At 38.2% G+C, this 21,981-nt stretch overlaps 1 protein-coding gene across 1 annotated transcript; it reads right to left on the bottom strand.

Moving 5' to 3' along the window:
- Window positions 1-621: 621 nt before the first annotated feature.
- On the bottom strand, window positions 622-18,028 carry LOC125799479 (IgGFc-binding protein-like). The gene is made up of 17 exons (XM_049476322.1): window positions 17,969-18,028; window positions 17,726-17,773; window positions 16,201-17,457; window positions 15,011-15,261; window positions 13,749-14,322; window positions 10,972-11,588; window positions 9,622-10,189; window positions 9,305-9,507; window positions 8,573-8,720; window positions 6,740-6,990; window positions 6,005-6,587; window positions 4,891-5,513; window positions 2,568-3,135; window positions 2,274-2,476; window positions 1,584-1,958; window positions 1,208-1,464; window positions 622-784 (listed from the first exon to the last, which is right to left on the bottom strand). Exons 2-17 carry the CDS (start codon window positions 17,769-17,771, stop codon window positions 778-780), a joined length of 6,531 nt encoding a protein of 2,176 aa, XP_049332279.1. The 5' UTR covers window positions 17,772-17,773; window positions 17,969-18,028; the 3' UTR covers window positions 622-777.
- Between the last annotated feature and the right edge of the window lie 3,953 nt (window positions 18,029-21,981).

Raw genomic sequence — 21,981 nt, 5'->3', positions numbered from 1 at the left:
AAAGGGACCAAGGAAAGCCTGACCCAGGAGAGAGACGTTCAGAGCTCCTCCCCTTTCCTGACCTGGAACAAGGTCCTGCCCAGACCAACCCGGAAAATCCATTTTGTTTCTGTTTTTTTTTTTCCTTTTTGTTACATTTATAGTTTATCTTTCGGTAAAATAGGGACAAAGTGCCATTTTGCTTTGGCTACCTTTTATCCTGTTTTACTGGCAGGGAGTCAGGAAGTAGTTTTATGTATTTTGGTTTCTTTATTTTCAGGTTTAGTTTGTTAATTTGTTTGTAGTTGTGTTTTGTTTATTGTTTTGGCTTATTCTCACTTCTAAATCCATATTGCCCATTTCTGTCTTAAAAATCTCTTAATTTAATGCAGCACTTTGTAAGAATTTTTATTTTATTTTAAATTTAAAGCAGTAGTGTTCCTAAATGTTAAAGTAACTGGGTTTAGTGTGCTGCAACATTTAATATGTTTATTGTTTATTCTAAAAAAAACAAAGTAGTGTTTTTTTTATATAAACAAAATACTATACTCAAAAATACAGAATTCCTGCACTTTATGTAGATTTACCTGCACTAAAAGTAGTGTCATTAAACAACAAATTAACAAGACCGAGACAAGGTGGTGTGTTGCAAGTGTTTTAATTGATCCATTACTTGAATATTTGTTAGATAATCATTATAATAATGTACAGAATTATATTGTATACATTGAATCAATTAAAATTTCCTTTATCTCTTTAGTAGATGTCTCCAGAAGGATTCAAAAAAGAGGAAGATCTTCAGCTGCTGGAAATAAAAAAACAAAACAGATATTAGTGATTATATTCAAATTACAAAACTGTCTTTATTATTAAACATTGTAAGTATTTATCATTACTAACAGATTTGATCTTGATTGTTAAATTTTAAAAGATGTATGTTTAACTGTAAATCATTTGTTTATTATTTCTGCATGGTAACTAATAATAAAAAAATACAAGATTAAACACAAGTAATCATATAGTGAGCAAACAGGTAATCAAGAAAAAATATGTTTTAGAATTGCTTCTGAAAGGACAGTACTTTTATTTAATGTAGAGACAGTAAATAGAGACAATAAAATACAATATAAAAACACACAAAGCTTTATATAACTTAAATAGATGCAGCCTAATTAATCTTTTTTATTTTTGCTATTGTCATTTTGCCATCATGCAATCCTGCACTCACCAGCTGGGAAAGTCAGGTGCTCTGAACTGATCCATGTAGAACTGTATGGCGTCAAAATTAATAGACTCTGTCAATTTGCCACAGGCACCACAGACTTTATCAGCAATCACTTCATCCACTGTAATCGAGATCTCATCTGTCAGACTGTAAGACAGTTTAAGGGCAGACTCCTTCTCGATGATGACTGTTTGATCGATGACCTTAACTAATAGCTGATTTTTCTGCATAGTTGGCAGCGTCACCTTCCTGCCATTCAACTGTAGATTAAACAAAGAAAAAACACAATTGTTAAGAAAAATAAATACTGCAACATAAAATACCTGATTTCATTAAACAACTTTAAAAGGACAAAGTTTAAAAATATATATTTACTTACCCAGATCTCATGTTTGCTGTTAACAGTGACAAGCAGATCTTCAATGAAGACGTAAACAGCCACAGGTTTCAGGAATCCAGTGCTACAGACTTGCAACTCCACCACCACACGGAACCAGGTGGACAAATCCACTCCATCACATACTTTCACCAGGTCAAAAGCTCCCACAGATGAGACTGTCCAAGTTGTTCCATTGAAAAGAGTGAAGGAGCCTCCATCTTCTAACACACACTGCTTTTGATAGCATCCACGAACTCCATTCCTAACCGCGCAGATTTCATCATTCTTACAATTCATACTTTCAATATTCACTACACCGGTATCAAGACAGGTCATGCGCTCCTGGCAGTTGTCAGTGATAACAGACTCACCAATCTGCAAAATCAATGAAAAAAAATCAAGAATTAATAAGAAAGGCTCCAATTCTTATATACTGTACATTTTGTATTGTATTATATATTATGATATTGATTATGCTACATTTGCAATTTGCTATACTATACTATATCTTCCTTTCAATAGAAAATTCTCATTCAAAATGCTGTGTAGTCAATGACTAGGCTTAATCCATGTCTGGAATCATCAGTTCTTTTTTAAGAATCTTTAACATGGCACATTATCCAAAGCTGCCTTAAACAGATATGAACTATGGCCACAAAACTAATTAATAAAAGCAGATGTATTACTTACCTTATAGGTGTGCCCATTCTCATAGCAGCTGCACTGATCCGCTTTAACACATCCTGTACCATCGTTATAGAATCCAGAGTCGCATGTACAGCCTTCAGCACAGACCTGAACATCACAGTTGACGATTTCAGACAGCCCAGGACAGGTTGTGCCACACGACTGAGCGCAGATCTCATAGTGGCTGTTTGCTGGGCATTTTGAAGCTACAAAGGACAAAGATAAAAGGACATCAGTCCAAGAAACCTCATCAATCCAAATATTGCCCTCATCTCTGCAGACTCACATAACACTTACGGCAAAATGTTGTTGTTCTCCAGTTTTCAACAGTGACTCCAAAGTCCTGGCAGTCGATCATGTAAGCAGCGATGCTGTGACAGAGCAAGTCGGCATCTCCATTTCCAGCACAGACATCAAAGACACAATCTCTGAAGTAGGAATCTGGATTGATGAGTTTGTGACAAGCAGCGAACGGACCCTCAGGGTTGGTAATAATGCTGCAGTCCTTTTCAAATACAAGTTTCTTTTCTGGAGAACACTTTGGACAGAAGTCTCCACTGCAGCCGTCATCACACACAACACCAGGAACAGCCACTTTCCACGCAGCTCCAAATGTCTGAATGTCGTTTGTCACTTTACCATCAGGCAACACATACTCATTGTTCTTCTTACCATCGTAGTTTCCACACAGCCCACACGTTTTTCCAGTGTAGCTGCTGGGGACTGTAACTGTTACGTGGTAAATCATATCGTAGGCTACTTTCAAACCAAAGGCCGTAGTGATTACATTTTGATAGCCCTGCTGCTGGACTGTCACAAGTCCATTATCGAGACTTATGGGGATGTTCGTTAAGACGCCATTTACCTGAAAGGTGAAATAAATAACATCAATTACAAACATCCTGCTCTGTAAATAGCTAGTTAGTACTTAAAAAATACACAACTTGACTGCTAAGTTTCTCATTTTAGGTCTAATTTCATGTTCCTATGACATCAGAGCATGAAAATAACATTTAATGTATGTATTATAATTTAGTGTAATTGAGTATTCTGACATGGTCTGGTGATGAAGGTTAAGGGTTCTGATATGGTATAGTGATGGAGGCCGAGGGGTCTGATATAATCCATTGATAGAGGTTGAGGGTTCTGATATGGTTTAGTGATGGAGGTCAAATGTTTGGCTATGGTATAGTGATGGAGGTCAAGGGTTTTGATATGGGCTATCAATAAGGTCAAGGGTTTTGATATGGTCTATCGATGGAGTTTTTGGTTCTGGTATGGTCTAGTGATGGAAGGCAAGGGTTTTGATATGCTATTTTGATAGAGTTCAAGGGTTTTGATATGGTTTATCGATGGAGGTCAAGGGTTTTGATATGGTCTATCGATGGAGTTTTTGGTTTTGGCATGGTCTAGTGATGGAAAGCAAGGGTTTTGATATGGTCTATCGATGGAGGTCAAGGGTTTTGATGGAGGTCAATGGTTTTGATATGGTCTATCAATGCAAGTCAAGGTTTCTGATATGGTCTATCGATGGAAGTCAAGGGTTTTGATATGGTCTATCAATGCAAGTCAAGGTTTCTGATATGGTCTATCGATGGAAGTCAAGGGTTTTGATATGGTCTATCGATGGAGGTTAAGGGTTTTGATATGGTCTATCAATGGAAGTCAAGGGTTCTGATATGGTCTATCAATGGAAGTCAAGGGTTCTGATATGGTCTATCGATGGAGGTCAAGGGTTCTGATATGGTCTATCGATGGAGGTCAAGGGTTTTGATATGGTCTATCGATGGAGGTCAAGGGTTCTGATATGGTCTATCGATGGAGGTCAAGGGTTCTGATATGGTCTATCGATGGAGGTTAAGGGTTTTGATATGGTCTATCAATGGAAGTCAAGGGTTCTGATATGGTCTATCAATGGAAGTCAAGGGTTCTGATATGGTCTATCGATGGAGGTCAAGGGTTCTGATATGGTCTATTGATGGAGGTCAAGGGTTTTGATATGGTCTATCGATGGAGGTCAAGGGTTTTGATATGGTCTATCGATGGAGGTCAAGGGTTTTGATATGGTCTATCGATGGAGGTCAAGGGTTTTGATATGGTCTATCAATGGAAGTCAAGGGTTCTGATATGGTCTATCAATGGAGGTCAAGGGTTTTGATATGGTCTATCAATGGAAGTCAAGGGTTCTGATTCGGTCTATCGATGGAGGTCAAGGTCAAGTTTTGATATGGTCTAATGGTGGAAGTAAATGGTTCTAATATGGTATATCGATGGAGGTCAAGGGTTTTGATATGGTCTAACGATGGAAGTCAAGGGTTTTGATATGGTCCAGTGACAGATTAAGAGACAAGGATTGGTATAGATATCAACAGTTTCTCAATTGTAATCTGACATGTAAAATGTGTGTTATTTTGTGGTTCTTTAGTAAAGGGAAAAGCTCTATTCAGAAAAAAATAAGGATTTGAAAAGCTTAACAAGTGTTAGAAAAGTGTTAGTGTTTGAAAAGCTTAAAAAGTTTGTGCGATAGAACTATTTTATCTTCAAGATTAAAACACTGCTGGTAGTAGGCTATCTATTCAGTAGTAACGCAACTGTGAACAATAACTAATATTGTACATACCTCTACTTGGTGTAATTGATTACGACGCAACACGATAATCATGCCATACACTTCCACCACAAGCACTTTGGCCACGGAGACATTTGGATTGAGCTGAACTCCTTCCCATTTCTCGTTCTCCACCACAACTGAAAATGGCGTGAGTTGTGTTCCCTCAAGGTGGCAGCCTTTAGCAGCAGTGTAGGTGCAGGTTCCTTGGAAGTCATAGGTGCTGCCGTCGAATGTGTTGTAGTGGGGGTCACCATAGATGTTGCAAGTGGCATGAGATACTGGATGACAACCTCTGATTCCTTTAGAAATACTGCAAGATGTTCCAGTTGGGCAGCTTGCGTTTTTACATAGAACTTCACCATTGGTTGGGTTGCAGGTGCACTCTCTGCTGCAGTTGTCATCAGTCCAGATGGAATCTTCAGCCGGCAGGTAGCGCTTTTGTCCCCCACTGCTGTACAGACACCCGCACTGACTCTTAGGTACACATTTGTTTCCACTCCACAGATACCCATCATCACATGTACAGGCCCCTACACATTTGGTTTTGCAGTCTGCTGAGGGGGAGGGGTTCTCACAGGAGGCGGGACAGGCGCAGGACTCGTAGTGACTGTTTGCAGGGCATTTGGGGTCAGCTGGAAGAGGCGACAATGTTAACAGTTAGTAAGAGCACATGTCATGTTCATGTACAAACGCTCTGATTGATATTTTGGTATTATGGTATTTTGGACTCAAGATTCATTATCCTTTTAATCATTTCATTATTAGAAAACATACAATTGTATAGGGTTTAATTGAGTGTGTTAGCTGAACCATCAACATTCAGAAAATCTGCAGGAACTGCATAAAAATATTTATGCAGCATGGGATGAATTACTGCAGGAATACACCATTAGGAACCTCTATAACCCCATGTAGAGATGGCTGGCATACTGTGTAACATGTGTTACACATTATTTCTGTAAGTGCTGCCAATATTAATGTAAATTTGAATCATGTCACTACCTTCTGGACACTTCCTTTCCTTAAAAATAGGTGTGTGTTCACTGGTGAAAGCCCACATACTGTCAAGATACAGAGTTTTAAACGTGTCTTAGCTATTGTTCTGTATAATTCTCATACTTACGACAGCCAATGAGGTTTCTCCAGCTGTAGACGTGGACACCGGCTCGCTGACATGCATCTGCGTAAAGTTCTGCCGTCTTACAAAGGAAATTCTTGACTCCTTTCCCCATGCAGTAGTCAGTGAGGCAGTTCTCATATAAAACCTTGGGATCGATGAGAGTCTTGCAGTCACGAAGAGGACCATCGGTAAGGAGAGTGAACAAGTGACAGAAGGCCTCTGCCTCCAAACGATCATACCATGGTTCGCCCTCACAGCTATTACACTGGCCCTCACAAATATCAGTGCACTGGACATCCTGAGGCAACCCTGGCACCTTCCAGCTCGCTCCCAGGGCTGAAATATTGCTTGCTGCAGAGCCAGTGGGAGTGGTGAGGTCATCATTCTTCTGCCCATTGAAGTTTCCGCACATTCCACACATCCTCCCCATAAAGGTGTCTGGTATCTTTATCACAAGATACTGGTCCCAGTTGTACTGCACTGACAGACCAAAGTCTGTCTCCACAATGACAGAGCGGCCACTCTGCTGAAGAGTCACTTTGCCATTGTCCAAAGAGACCGGGAGATACCAAAGAGAATCACTGATCTAAAACATAAAAAGAAATATGAGAACATAAATATTATGACAGAACTTTAGAGCTCCTTTTGAAAGACTGACAATTGCTACACAATATGGTATAATATAAACTAAAGAACCCATATTTTACCATTTTAAACACTTAAAACCCTTAAACTCACCCGCACAAGCCCAGTCTCATGGTGGACAATGGTGATGGTTTCTCCATAAACCTTAATGATGACCTTGCTAACAAAGGTGCCCTTAGTGCTGCCAAATCGTTCATTCTTGGCCTGAACTTCGAATGCTGGGTACTCGCTGTCTTCTTGGCAGTTCTTGGCCATGATGTAGGTGCAGTCACCCATGAAGTTGTAGTATTCACCATCAAAAGAGCGGTAGTGAGGATCACCCATGACCCAGCAGGTACCAAAAACTGAAGGATGAATTTTCACATGTATCAAATCATTCATTAAAAATACAAAGCTTACCATTTTGACTTATGGGTTTTATGATTTTTTTTATATTCTAATGTAAAGTTTTAATATAAACTTTTAATCGACTGCAAGTTTATTATCTTTATGTAAATGTAAATATTATAATATAAATATGTTTTAGATATTTATTTGATGTTATATTTTAAACATAACATGAATAATGCATGATTATTAATGCAGAATTTATTACCTGTTCTATGTGGAGGCCCTGAAGTGTAATATGTGGACAATGTATGGAAATCATTGATACACTTATTAATCTTACTAATCTATTTATTATTTTTTTAAATATTTTTTTTATCTGAATAAGAATTTTGTTACTATGTAACAAAATCAAATTGTAATGTATTGAAAATCAGCTTTTACTAGTCAGAAACTAGTCAGCTTTCAGAGATCCACGACAAATTCTTTCAGTTTCACCATTCCTTTTGTCCTATTTTAATTTGCTTTATTTTTATTTATATATTAAATATATATTTAATTTATTTAGATTTACTTTTATATATTTTTGATTATCTTTTTGTCTTTTATTAGATCAATCAATACTATATTTATATATTTTTGTACCAATACTGTTTCCCCTTTTTATTGTATTACTGTGCTTTGTTCTATCATTTTATTAATATATTATTATTATTATTATTATTATTATTCAATCTATCCTTTGTACTACTTTGAAAATGAGCAGCAATGATGCATCCATGTTTAAATAAGTGTTGATTGTTGGCATGAACAAATCTTTATTAAATTAAATTGAAATGTTAAAATTGTAACAATAAAATGCTATAAAATGTGAAGCAGAAGTATTGCCAATAGAATAAGACTTTTGGGAGCAAAGAAATAAGAATCCATTGGCCAGGTGTTACGACCCCTGGTCGTATTGGTTTTTCTTTGTGTGTCCTCTGTGCTGTTTGTGTTTTAGTTTTTGATTGTAGGACCATGATTGGCCACCAGGGGTGAGTGCTATAAAAGGGCTAGAGGAAACCTGACCTGAGAGAGACGTTCAGGGCTCCTCCCCTTTCCTGACCTGGAACAACTTGATGCTCAGACCAACCCGTCACCTCCATTTTGCGTTCTGTGTGTTGCTTTAGTTTTTGCTTTAATATAGATTAGTCTTTGGGTAAAGTAGGGGGTGAGTGCCATTTTGTTTTGCTACCTTTTTCTCCTGTTTTGGTGAAAGGGAGTCAGGGTAGTTTGTGTATTTAGTTTTCTTTATTTTGACAGGTTCAGTAAGTTGTCTTTGTTTGTTAGTTGGTTTATTTGTTATTTTGGCCTACGCTCACCCCTGAAGTCATATTCCCTTATTTTTTATCAATAAATTCATCCTGTTTTAATTCATTTTTGGTGTCTGGTGTTTGGTCTGGCAGAGGGTCTGGGGAGAGAGCCCACTCTCATTTTCTGTTACGGCCTGACCCTAGACCGGGTCGTAACACCAGGTGTGGGATATAGGGGTATAAAGCACATCCAGCATAAAACAGTGGAGCAGTTAAAATATGTTTTCTTAAAAGACTTTACACTTACCATTAGGTTTGGGGTAGCAGCCTAGAACACCACTCTGAATCTCGCAGACTTCATTCACACCACACTTCATCGCTTCATGTTTGACTTCACCGGAGGCGAGACAGGTTAAGCGTTCTTGGCATTTGTTTGTGACGACTGTCTGATTAAACTGCAACAGAATTTAAAGTGAAGTGTTTTTTAAATTATATATTAATGATGTGTAAAATGTGTTGATTTTGTTTGACCCTTAGCCTCAGCATAAAACTTGTGCTTATATTCCCATTTTTTTTTTTTGGCTTTTATGGTTAAAACTCTGTGTCATGCTGGAATGAAAGATTTAACATTTATAATTGTTTAGCAATTCATGTCTAATGCTTTGTTTGATGTATTGCTTTTTGAGTGAACTTCACTTGTATTTTTAAGTACTTTTAAGTACAAGTAAACTCTAAATATATTTTATTTTATCTACAAACATTTTTGCATATTGGTGGGTTGCAAAAATGTTTGTGAAGGTGGAAATTTACTGATATTAAGGGTGGATGTACTCTATAACATTTAAATCTGCTATTCTATTCTGTTTTAATGCCATCCTAACAAGCTACTCTCTAATGGTCATCAGTAATTCATAAAATTCATTAGGGACAGAATGTAGGTTTCATAATCTAAAATATATTATAATAATACAATATCTTCTCTGTCCCAAAATATGATGTAATGAAATGGAATACATAAAATTACACAGATGTGTCCTACCTTATATGTGTGTCCATTCTCATAACAGCTGCACTGATCTGCTTTAACACATCCTGTCCCATCATTATAGAATCCAGAGTCACACATGCAGCCTTCAGCACAGACCTGAACATCACAGTTGATGATTTTAGAGAGGCCTGGACATGGTGTACCACATGACTGGGCACAGATTTCATAGTGACTGTTGGCTGTGCATTTCAGAGCTGTAAGAAAAAAAGAATATGAAATATACAGGTTATATAAAAACAACATAAACAATATGATCACTATTAATGCAAATATGTTCACTGCTTTTATGATTAAATTTTTCTGCTTACGGCAAAATGTTGATGTTCTCCAGTTTTTAATAGTGACCCCAAAGTCCTGGCAGTCGATCATGTAAGCAGCGATGCTGTGACAGAGCATGTCTGCATCTCCATTTGCAGCACAGACATCAAAGACACAATCTCTGAAGTAGGAATCGGGGTTGATGACACCGTGGCAAGCAGCGAATGGACCCTCAAAGTTGGTTATAATGCTGCAGTCATTTTCAAATATAGCTTTCTTGTCTGCAGGACACTTTGGACAGAAGTCTCCACTGCAGCCGTCATCACACACAACACCAGGAACAGCCACCATCCACGCAGCTCCGAATGTCTGAATATTTTTGGTTTCTTTACCATCTGGCAGCATGTAGTCATCGTTCTTGTTACCATTGAAGTTTCCACACAAGCCACAGGTCTTCCCATAGTAGCTGGCAGGGACTGTGATACTGACGTGATAAATCATATCGAAGGCAACTCTCAGGCCAAAGTCTGTCGTGATTACATTTTGATAGCCCTCCTGCTGGACTATCACTTTTCCATTGTCCAGATTTAGAGGGATGTTATTTACGATGCCATCAACCTGAAAAGGGGAACATGTGATTAGACAGAAGATTGGAGACTTGAAGCAAACCATAAAAACATGAATTAAAGTCCATAGAGTGGTAAAGTGGTTCTTAAACCAGTACCATGGGACCACTTAATAGTCCACATTAATGCTCCGTTCTTATGTGCACTGCCTGAAACAAAATGCTTTACCAACTAAAAAAACTTGAGTTTGAGTATCACATTAAAACATTAATTTTATTACTTCTCAGTCCTACTTGCAATATGTAAGTAGTAAAAAATGTTAAAAGAAGTCAGTTTGAGTTAACTGCTAAAGAATACCAGCTGAAGAGTTCAACAAAACACACCAAAACTATTACAAGTTTGAGGTAATCAAACTAATCATACTGGCTCCTAGGCTGGTATTTGATATCTCTGTGCTAAAGGTGTACTGTTTAAGTTTAAGTTAGGACACCTGCTCATACACTGTTCCTTTTTTTTAATGATAGAGGTAATAAGGTCAGGATGTTGGAGGATCATCACCCAACCTCATCCCCAACTCATCCTAAAAGTACTGGATGAAGCACTAATTCATTCCAGAGAACCTACTGTAGTTCCACTTTCCATAGCTCACTTTATAACAGGCTTTATAACATTATGTCACCTATATATATATATATATATATATATATATATATATATATATATATATATATATATATAAAACCCACATGCTCATCTTTTGGCAACACTTTGCAACAGGAACTGGACAAGCTGTGTGTGTGTGGTAAAAGTGTCATATATATATATGGTACTAACCGTTATCTGATGTAGCTCATCTCTCCGCAAGACTAAAACCATGCCATACACTTCCACAACGACCACCTTAGCCACGGATACATTTGGACTTAGCTGGACTCCTTCCAGTTTCTCGTTTTCTATTATAACTGAAAACTCAGTGAGTTTTGTTCCGTTCAGGTTGCAGCCTTTAGCAGCAGTGTAGGTGCAGGTTCCCTGGAAGTCGTAGGTGTTGCCATCAAAGGTGTTGTAATGGGGGTCACCGTAGATGTTACAGGTGGCTTTAGAAACTGGATGGCAACCTCTGATCCAATCAACAATATTGCACGCCGTTCCAGTTGGGCAGACGGTGTTCTCGCACTTAGCCTGGCCGTTACTGCAGGTGCACTTTTTGCTGCAGGTGGTATCAACCCAGACGGTTTCTCCAGCCTGTAGGTAACGTGAGTCTCCTCCATCGACATACGTGCAGCCACACTCAGTCTTAGGTACACACTTGTTTCCACTCAAGAGATACCCATCCTTACAGACACAGGCCTCCACACAGTTAGCTTTGCAATCTGCAGAGGGGGTGGGGTTCTCACATGTAGCAGGACAGGCGCAGGACTCATACTGACTGTTTTCAGGACATTGTGGTGAAGCTGAAAGAGATAAAAACAAATGTGACAATGAATACAATAATTAGTTGCATTAAAAAAAACCCTTTTTATACCTCTGTTTTGGTTAAAATTGGACTAAAAATGCACTTAATTATTTGGAGCAAAACAAGCAATAAAAGTTAGAGAACAATGTCATTAATCACATGTCAAACATTTTGTAATGCACCCTAATTTGTAATACACCCTATTTTGCAACACGCAACACAGCAAATGTGAATGTAAAAGTGTAAGTGTGAAAGTCCTAAGATGAACCTAGTTCCCATAGTAGATACATCTTTCTATCTATATTCACAAAAATAAAAAATAAATGCCTTTGTACAGGATATACATTTTTCTTAACAAAGTTTAAAGCTCACCTTCCGTCGTTTTTTCTTTCATTTTAAAATGTCTAGTTGTGGTCTCTAGTATGAATGAATGACATGTGAGCCGTTTTTGTAAAAAAAAAGTGCTCAGGTGTCTCTGTATAGCTCTTTTTTAATGGACTGTTTTAGGGGTGTGTCCAAAATGACCGGATTCCAGCTTTGCTCATGAATATTCATACATGCAAACAGCATGCAAATATCTCTCCTCTGATTGGCTAGGAGCACTGCGACGCCCCTCCACCGCTCTGCCGCTCACTGCCTCCCACCTCCTAACTGATGAGCGGTGATGTTGCGTCGCTTCAGCTCCGCCTCTGGGAGTTTCGAGCCAAGGTGGGCTGGTCTGTGAGTTTTTGCCTACGTAGGCAGAAAGATAATTCAAAATTCACCCGTTTTTCGGAGGGGGGGAGGGGGGATTTCTTTGCTTAGCTCCTGCAGACAATGGGGGCTGCAAAACAGTTTAATGTGCAGGTGTACACATTCAACTCGGAGAGACCTACTGTATTCCACAAAAAACAAGAAAAATCGGATTTTCGCGGAAGGTGAGCTTTAAGAATAATGACAATGTAATGGGTTCAATATATGCATGTGTGAATTGTAATGTGTGAATCTTTTTTTATGCATGCTTAATACTGTGTATAGCGTGGATAGTTTTTGGCTAAGCCATCTTACTGTAAAACTAAGAAACTGTAACATCTTCAACTAGAAAACATATTTAACTTGTACTTAATAATTCCAATAAATCAAGCAAAAGAATTGTGTTTTACAAATGTACCCAATGCTTTAATGTGTTAAACCAAGGCAACACACACATATCAGTAATTTCTATGTTAAATATGATGGTAACCATTATATTACCACAGTTTAATGTGTAGATTTAAGGTTTTATGGACATTTTCTTCATAACAAGCATAAAAAAATCACTAGTAGTTTGTCTCAGTAGCTAGGTAGCTAGCTAAGTTTCCAATTCCACCTTAAATATTGCAACATAAAATAAATATTTTATCCCATCTTCACAAAGAAATTAAGAAATAGTTGTTCCAATTTTTAGGGGGAGGATTTTCAAGAATTCAAAGGGCAGGATTACACTCAGAAACAAGGTGTCAGGGTACAAAAGAAAGGGTATTGGGCCTTAGTCTTTATATCAGGGGTGTCCAAACTTTCTTTGTTGGGGGCCAGAAGGAGAAATATATTTGAAGTCACAGGCCACACTCTTTAATAAAACAAATAATTAAATATACCACTTTAAATATTCTTTTTTCCTGATTATTTCATTTAAACACCATTTTACTTGACTTACTATCTTTATCTTTGACAGTGTTGTGTAAACTAAGATTTTTCAAATTGATGTTTAATTTCATGATGTCTCTTAATATAAAACTCCTTAATTATGGCAACTTTTAGACTCTTTGACCCGTTTTTCTGCAATAGAAATGTGCACTCTCTCCGTTTTTAGACTCTTTGGCCCGATTTTCTGCGCTAGAAATGCGCACTCTCTCCGCTTTTAGACTCTTTGGCCAGTTTTTCTGCGATAGAAATGTGCACTTTCTCCGCTTTTAGACTCTTTGGCCCGATTTTCTGCACTAGAAATGCGCACTCTCTCCGCTTTTAGACTCTTTGGCCCGTTTTTCTGCGATAGAAATGTGCACTCTCTCCGCTTTTAGAATCTTTGGCCCGTTTTTCTGCAATAGAAATGCGCACATTTTTCTATGGAATGCAGTTTTGGGTTATTCAAGAAGAAAATAGTCTAAAAGTTCTATATGTTTGTGTTTCGAATACTTACGGCAGCCAATGAAGCTCCTCCAGTCGGCAGCACGAACACCAGCACTCTGGCAGGCAGCGGCATAGGTCTGAGCTATGTTGCACAGGAAATACTTGGTCCCCTTCCCTGTGCAGTAGTCATACAGGCAATTCTCATAGAAAACTTTGGAATCGATGACAGCGCTGCATTCACGGAAAGGACCTTCACTGAGAAGAGTTAAAGCATGACAGAAAGTCTCTGCTGCCAGGCGTTTCAACACTGAGTCGCTCTTACAGGTCTCACACGCGCCCACACAATCATCTTTACAATCAACAGCCCCTCCAACCTTCCAGCTCTGTCCCAGTGCTGAAATACTACTTGCCAAAGAACCACTGGGTGTAGTGAGGTCATCATCCGTCTTCCCATTGAAGTTTCCACACATGCCACATGTTCTTCCCATAAAGCTGCTCGGTATGCTAATCGACATGAAATTGTCCCAGTTGAACTGCACTGACAGCCCAAAGTCTGTCTCCACAATCACCGAGAGACCGCTCTGCCGGGCAGTCACTTTACCATTGTCGAAGGAGATTGGAAGGTTCCAAAGGAAATCATTTATCTACAAAAAATGAGAACATAAATAAAACATTCCATGAATGAAAATAGATTGATAATTTAAAATATGAAATTATCCTTATCAAGTATTAATTGTTGATGTTTAAACTCAAACTCCTGCTTCTTGTAGAGAAAATACTACATATCTGAAATGTTATGAAATATTTGCCAAATATTATCAGATAAAAGTGAAAGCCTTTTGTGTTTTTTATTTTATTTTATGTATCTCTTTGTTATTTGCTCATAAGAAGCAATTATATATTCTATATGTTATATGTAACTTTTGAGATTGTATAAAGTTGTATTATTTCTTCACAATGTATTACAAAATTCAATAAATTAATTAATTAATAATTCATTAATTTAAAAAAGTGTGCTCATTTGCTCTGTGGGTGTGGCCACTGTAATGTAATTCCAGTAAAAGACTTCCTAGGAAGGATACTCTGGTGTATCATTTATTGGAAGAAGTTTTGAGGGGATTTTTTTGAGTGGCTTCTTTCACCTCCACCTCCTTTCACCTTCTTTCAAGATGGCCTCACAAAAACAGTTTCCGGATCATGAAGGAGAGGAGGAGGAGGATTAGTGGAAGAAAAAATACTTTTAAGGTTTCTGAACACAGCCTAAAAGACCACATAACCACCAGAGTATTAAAACATTCTAAATATACTGTATATAACAGTTTATACACTTACCCGTACAATGCCATAATGACCACGAACAATGGCTATTCTTCTACCGTAAGCTGTAACCACCACTCTGTTGAGATAGGTAATTGCTGTGCCATAGCGTATATTTGCTGTCTCCACTTCGAACGCGGGGTGTAAATCGTCCACGTGACAGTTTTTGGCCATCAGGTAGGTGCAGTTACCCATGAAGTTGTAGGTAGTGCCATCAAATGTACGGTAGTGTGGGTCTCCCATTTCCCAGCAGGTGCCAACAGAAGCTGCAAGAAGTTTTAACAATTTGTTTATTTTGATCACTCACTGCTCTTCTTATACATGATTCAAATGTAGTCCTGACATCACCACCAATAAGAGTACCCGTACCAGCTGTATTATCTTTTTTTTTTTTTTGTTGTTAACTGTGGACTTCTACTCATATGTACAAATGTACATATTGTAAGAAATTATGTAGTTTTTTGTAGCATAATTTAATTTACCAGCCAATGTTTTATAAAGCATTACCACATTTATTGTATACACATAATTCAACTGAATATCTGTTAGACATATCTGATTTCTAACATAATGTAACATAATAGATTATATAACATTTAAGGCTCACCATGATCCTATTCTAATATTTACTCCAACCCAAAAGCTAAACCTAGTCCTTAACCTAACTCGAACCTTATATCTGAGAGTGAGCTTTTTTTTTTATTCTGGTAGAAGAATTTAAATAAAAATATTATTATATTTAATCACATCACAAATTAATTAATCACATGAATGAACAGTGATGAGGTCAGCTGAATTAAATTATTTACCTGTAAATATTTTATATACACCTACAAATTACAAGGCTGCTGTCATTTTTCACCATTTCATTGTTGTTGTGTTAAAATTGAAAGCATTTTATTTTTATTTTATTTAAACTTTATCTCTTTTTTTTAACAAATGTGCAGATGTAGAAAATCTCAAAAAGAACAAAATCAGAATATGGGTATACATGCACATTTAAACTAGATTACTGAACTAAAAAAAAACATTACTTTAAATCTAATATGCAGCAAATTTGCCAGTGTTATTTAAATCTAACAGTGTTGATTTAACATTGGGGAAAACTGAGTATGCTGTTTATCATTTGACCACTTGAATAATGTGATAACTGCCTGAATTTTTAGTATTATTTGACATGTAAACTTACTTAGTGACTTTCTTACCTGGAGGATTACTAGCGGCTGGGGATCCATATCCATTCTGGTTGGATACACCAAAGCTGTACAGAGCAAAAGGTGACTGTGGGTGTGCTACCTGATAAAGGTCAGTATTGTTGCCGTAACTGAACTGTGTCCACGAGTATTCACTTTTCGCAGCTTGAGTCCACTCCAGTTCTTTGGATACTGAAGCCGAATCAACGGTAAGTTTACTCAGGTCAGAGGTGCGGGCTACTATTACGGCTTCGTTGGTGAAGCCAGGCTGCCCTTCCAATGTGTAGGAGGTGCTATAGAGATCTGTTGAGAGGATGGTCATGAGGAAGGGGTCGTTAACCACCCCGTATTGATTGCTTCCTCCGTTAAACTCATACAGCACCTGGACTCCTTGATCAGCAGTGAAATGCAGAACGTCCGGATACGGCATATTGATATAGAGGGATTCTCCTTGCACCATGGTCTTTGGCGAGGTTTTCCCATCTTGTGTAGTGATTTGGAGTTGAGTGCTCTGCGAGGCCTGGATGATGACGGTATCAAATCTGAACGGAGGTACTGTGTAGGCTAGGGTTGGGACTATGAACTCTTTACCCCAGCTGCTTACAGGACGGAGCTGTTCGAACACGTGGTTGCACTCTGAAAAATACCAGGTGCAGCTGTGTCCTGTGAAAACTGCCACTGGTTGCTTGGCAGTTACTTTGGAGCCTGTCAGGTCATCTTCGCTTTGGATCTGCACGCTCTCATATGGTTCCAGAGTGAGAGTGAGTTTGCTGCCTTGTGGGTATTTCTGACCTCCAAATGTGACTGCACCCTTCAGCTGGATCTCCACAGTATTTTCACTTCCTTGATTGGTGATGGCGAATTCTTTGTAGGTATCAGGTGGACCCATCTGTGGAGTGTAGACGTAGTACTCTGTCCCCCACTCTGTGAGGGGGTAGATCACGGAGGTGTCTGCTGAGTAGGGCTTGAAGTTCAGAGACAACACCAGAACGTCTTGGTCGGCTTTGACTTGGACGGTTTGCTTGTTTTTTGAGCTTCCAGTCATCTCCACTTCATCAGGAAGCTCGACTGAAACTCCAACCCCCGGCTGAAGAGTCTTCTCAAACTCTTGTCCCAGTGCAGTCACCGTCACTTTCGTGCTTAATATGGTACCTGGGGGGCTGGAGATCTCCACAATGAAACGTGATGGACCGTCATTGTTGCCTGGTTTGTAATTCTGCATGAAGGACAGAGCAAATTCTTTCCCTGCAGGTCCAGCAGTGCAAAGCCCTGTGATATTGCAAGAAAAACACACAAAAAAATGATCAAATGCAGTCATGTTCTTCTCAGTGGCATCAGAAGTAAGATTCCTGTGTTCCTGAGAGAACACCTGGATATAAAAAAAAATGATTCAAGTGATCTCTTAAATACATGAATAAACATGTATGTACGATATTAATGATTTGTAATTAATAGGTAAGTAATCCTTTTAAATCTATTGTGAAAAACATTGTGTTCAAATACGATCCAATACAAATTTGAGGAGGAAGGGTCTTACCAAAAAGCAGGGCCACAACCCAAACGCAGAGCATCCTCAACTCCATCTCTACAGAAACAGAAGTGAGACATAATTAGTGTTCATACACCATTCAAATGTACCAAAAATGTATTTGTCACAATAAGAATTTTAAGCATCATTAAGAATTTATAATAACTCATTTAAAAGTAGGGAAAATTAGCATAGAATTAGATATTATTTTAATCCTTCTGTTTCACAGCACACAACAGCATCATAGCTTACCTGTGTCTAAGGAGTGACACAATGTGTGAAGGCGATCCGGCTTCTGCGGCTTAAATTCACTTCTCCTCTCAGCAGCAGCCAATCAGCACAGCTTTGCCCCTGCTGAAGGACTTGCGTGTAGAACAACGCAGGCTAATTATTTTGCTGCAATGTTTGTAGACCTCGAGGCGGCCACACCTGTGTTATCTTATACATTCTGCCACTGAGAAATGCATTTTGATTTATTCCTTTGTTGAGCAATTTCAAGTTGCAAAGACGTAGATGTTGGACGTCCTTGTTGTTTACACCACAGCTTTCACATTTTCCCCTGACCTAATAAAATCTTAAACTTAAGGACTGAATAAAGCTAAAAACACAAATAGAAAAGGCTGGGGCATTATGAGAAATGCAAAGAATTTTATTTCATTTGTTAATATACATCCATTTCTGCATTTCCTCTGGGTCTGTCTGGTGGGGCTCTAGAAAATAGTTTATGACGTAGGTCTACATTTTTTTATGCTTTATTTTTATCTTTTTTTCAATAAGCTTTAATAAGCTTCAATAATTGCATTAATTTTTCACCAAGATCTTGCAATGATTATGGTAGAGTCTGACCGCTGCACAAAGCCATCTCCTGCACATCCCAAAGATTCTCAATGAGGTTAAGGTCTGGACTCTGTGGTGAACAATCCATGTGTGAAAATTATGATCTCATGCTCCCTGAATCACTCTTTCACAATTCCAGCCCCATGAATCCTGGCACTTTCATCTTGGAACATGCTCGTTCCATCAGGGGGGGAAAAAATCCATTGATGGAATAGCCTGGTCTATATTCAGTATATTCAGGTAGTCAGCTGACCTCATTCTTTCAGCACATACTGTTGCTGAACCTAGACCTGCAGACCAACTGCAGCAACATCAGATTATTTGCTTAGTTAAATCTAGGTGGAGACTTTTTTGTTGGCCAGGCAGAGTAATTTGCGCTGGATGTATAAACTATTTGATGTTAAGGTTGATGAACGTCCACTCCGGGTTCAGCGGGATCTGGGGAGTTAAGCTCAGGGGGAGAAACGAGCCACATGTCCCACCAAAACTCCGCAACTTTCCACAGAATACTTAATGAAAGCCATTTTGCTGAGCTGCTGGTGTTTAGACCATTGCGTTCTCTCTCTCTCTTTCTCTACTAACTCTGCTTATATGCTCGCTCATGCCATCTCTTATGCTGTGGATCTGGGACTGAATAATTCAAACTTGACTGAAGCTTGTTGGTGCAGCAGTGTGCACTAGGTATCAGTTGTTGGTATCAGGGCCTCATTGGCGAGTGCGTTGGCACATATTAGCCCTGATGCCAATACCAGTATCGACATTCATGCATCCCCGTCTGCCAGTCCTTCTCACAACACAACAATTAAAGGATACACTATTTATATTTTTGTTTCACAATGCCACTTCTGGACAAGTTTTGAAGAGCATGTGTGAATGCAACTTTATATTGTATTGCCAAAGTAATCCCTTTGTGTGGGAAATGATGATATTGTTGAATGATGGTTCTACATGCAGTGCTGTCTAAGTGATTTGGAATCATAGATGTTCAGATTAGGCTTTGTGCCCTTGTCCTTTATGCATTGATATTAAACACATTTAACCTTTAAGGTTCCTTTAACCAGGATGCTCTGATTTGTATGTATAAATATGAGAGCACTGGTTTGGGAAATGCTGGTATGGACTCTATCTTTGTTTGTCAGCGGCAGCTCTAACATAGCCATAACAGTGGCCTGATTTAAAAAAAAAGCGAGAAAACAAAACAGTCAAAGCAGTCAACATTAAATAAGGAAGCAAATACCATGCCAAGCACGTATTTAGGTCACGCTTAGCAAAGATTAGAATAGTCTTATATAGACCACAATCATTCAGATCATTAGCAAGCAAAAACAATTGTATGTGAAGCACAAGCTCAAATATTTCTATCAACAGTCAACAGTCGAATACATTCAAATAATTTAGTGAAAACATCCCTTTATAACAGCCATTATAAGCAGCGCATTTACCGTCAGCTACTTAATTCTTTAAAATTATTTAAAATGAAGAGGTTAACAAGTGCTTAAAGAATATTTCAACTTCTACTCAGATATTTTTTTGATAAAACACTTGTACTTTTACTCAAGTCTGGTTCTTTAGCTAAATTATTATCAACCTATACTATTAGAAATACTGTCACAAAGCCCTAAAATATAGGAACCACTTTTACTTTTGCGAAGAATATTTTTTGTATCATTAAATATTTTTTACGTAAAGGTTATTTCACATATATGTTTACTTATATACAGCTCTGTAAAAAATAAAAGGCCAATTAAAAACAATACATTTGTTTGATTTTACCAAATTGAAAACCTCTGGAATATAATCAAGGGAAAGACCAAGCTTGACTTTTTGCACCAGGTGTGGCATAAAGTTATCCAAAAGCAGTGTGTAAGACTGGTGTAGGAGAACATGCCAAGATGCATAAAAAACTGTGATTAAAACCAGGATTATTACACAAAATATTGATTTCTGAACTTAATATTCTCACAATGTTCATTTTACTCAAACATATACATATAGATAGTTAAATTAGAGAAACTGATTCAGAAACTGAAGTGGTCTTAATTTTTTCCAGAGCTGTATAGCTATATATATATAGAACCTGTACACCAAGCTTTTTTCCATCTTGAGTTTCTCAGGCTGGGGTAACTTTCTCTTTTATGAGGGGGTCCTCTGTGATTTAATTCCCATCCGGATTGACAATGTATGAGTTTTCTCAGACGCCCTCTGAGAAAATTACAGGCTGAATTACCTACTGTTTTTCGCGGAACTCCACTGGGTTCCGGTGTTTAAGTCCTGTCCGGATGCAAATCTCTGAGTTTCGTCACCTCACGTTTAATAAAATAGCTATTTGTCCACTGCTATGCAGGTAATTACAATTTGGGCATGAGTTTCCATGGAGATCCACGTGAGCACAACAGCAAGTGTAAATGGAGGCGCTACTGAACGTCATGTGACCGAGAAAGCCACAAAACAGACCTGCAGTCCGGATGCAAGAGTTTTATCACTAGTAAAAGTGTGAAATATTTTTCACAGACATCCCTCCTGTCCAGTTTGGGCTTTAGCCAGGGGCTGTAGACAGGGCTAAAAAGCTCCATAGCTCTTATAAATGTATTTTTTTCTACCTGTCCACTTTTGCCCTCTTTTATATCTCTACTTGGAGTGCCCAATTTGTGTTATTTAAATAAAAATAACTCATAATTTCCCAGTCTTTTATTACAGAGCCCTTGAAGGGTGTTTTTTTTACATAAAAAGTGGTGAGCATTGGGGAAGGAAAAAAAAAGAAAGAAACTCACTGCTCCTCATGCGGAATCGAACCCGGGTCATCAAGGGTTGGGGTCCGCTGCCCCAGCTAGTGATTTGGAACACAGCTGTAAAAAATCGCAGTCATAAGGAGATGGGAGCCCGAGAACGAGCAGAAAGACATGAACGGGCAGAAACAAAAGCCCCGCAGAGAGCAACAGAGAGACAGGGGAGGAATGCAAACAAAATCTGGCCAGAGAAGCATTTTATTTACTTTTTTCATTAGAGTTCAAACAACCTCACGGGCCAGATGTTTCATGCTTGCGGGCCACGTCTGGCCCGCGGGTCGCCTATTGCCAACCCTGGTTTAAACTGACAGATGTTCCACAGTGAAATAACGTTGTTAGCTAGCTAGTTACATAGGTAAGCTAAAGTTAACTACTTTAGTTCAGTATGAAATGTTTAAGCTAACATTAGCTATGTCAGCTAATGTTAACTACTTTATTTCAGTGGGGAATGTTTTAGCTAACATTAGCTAATGTTAACTACTTTATTTCAGTGGGGAATGTTTTAGCTAACATTAGCTAATGTTAACTACTTTATTTCAGTGGGGAATGTTTTAGCTAACATTAGCTAATGTTAACTACTTTATTTCAGTAGGGAATGTTTTAGCTAACATTAGCTAATGTTAACTACTTTATTTCAGTGGG

The sequence above is a fragment of the Astyanax mexicanus genome, chromosome 3 (genome assembly GCF_023375975.1).
Source record: "Astyanax mexicanus isolate ESR-SI-001 chromosome 3, AstMex3_surface, whole genome shotgun sequence".
In the NCBI taxonomy this organism is placed as follows: Eukaryota; Metazoa; Chordata; class Actinopteri; order Characiformes; family Acestrorhamphidae; genus Astyanax; species Astyanax mexicanus.
The sequence above is the reverse complement of the archived record's forward strand: the minus strand, read 5'-3'. Positions and strand labels throughout refer to the sequence as shown.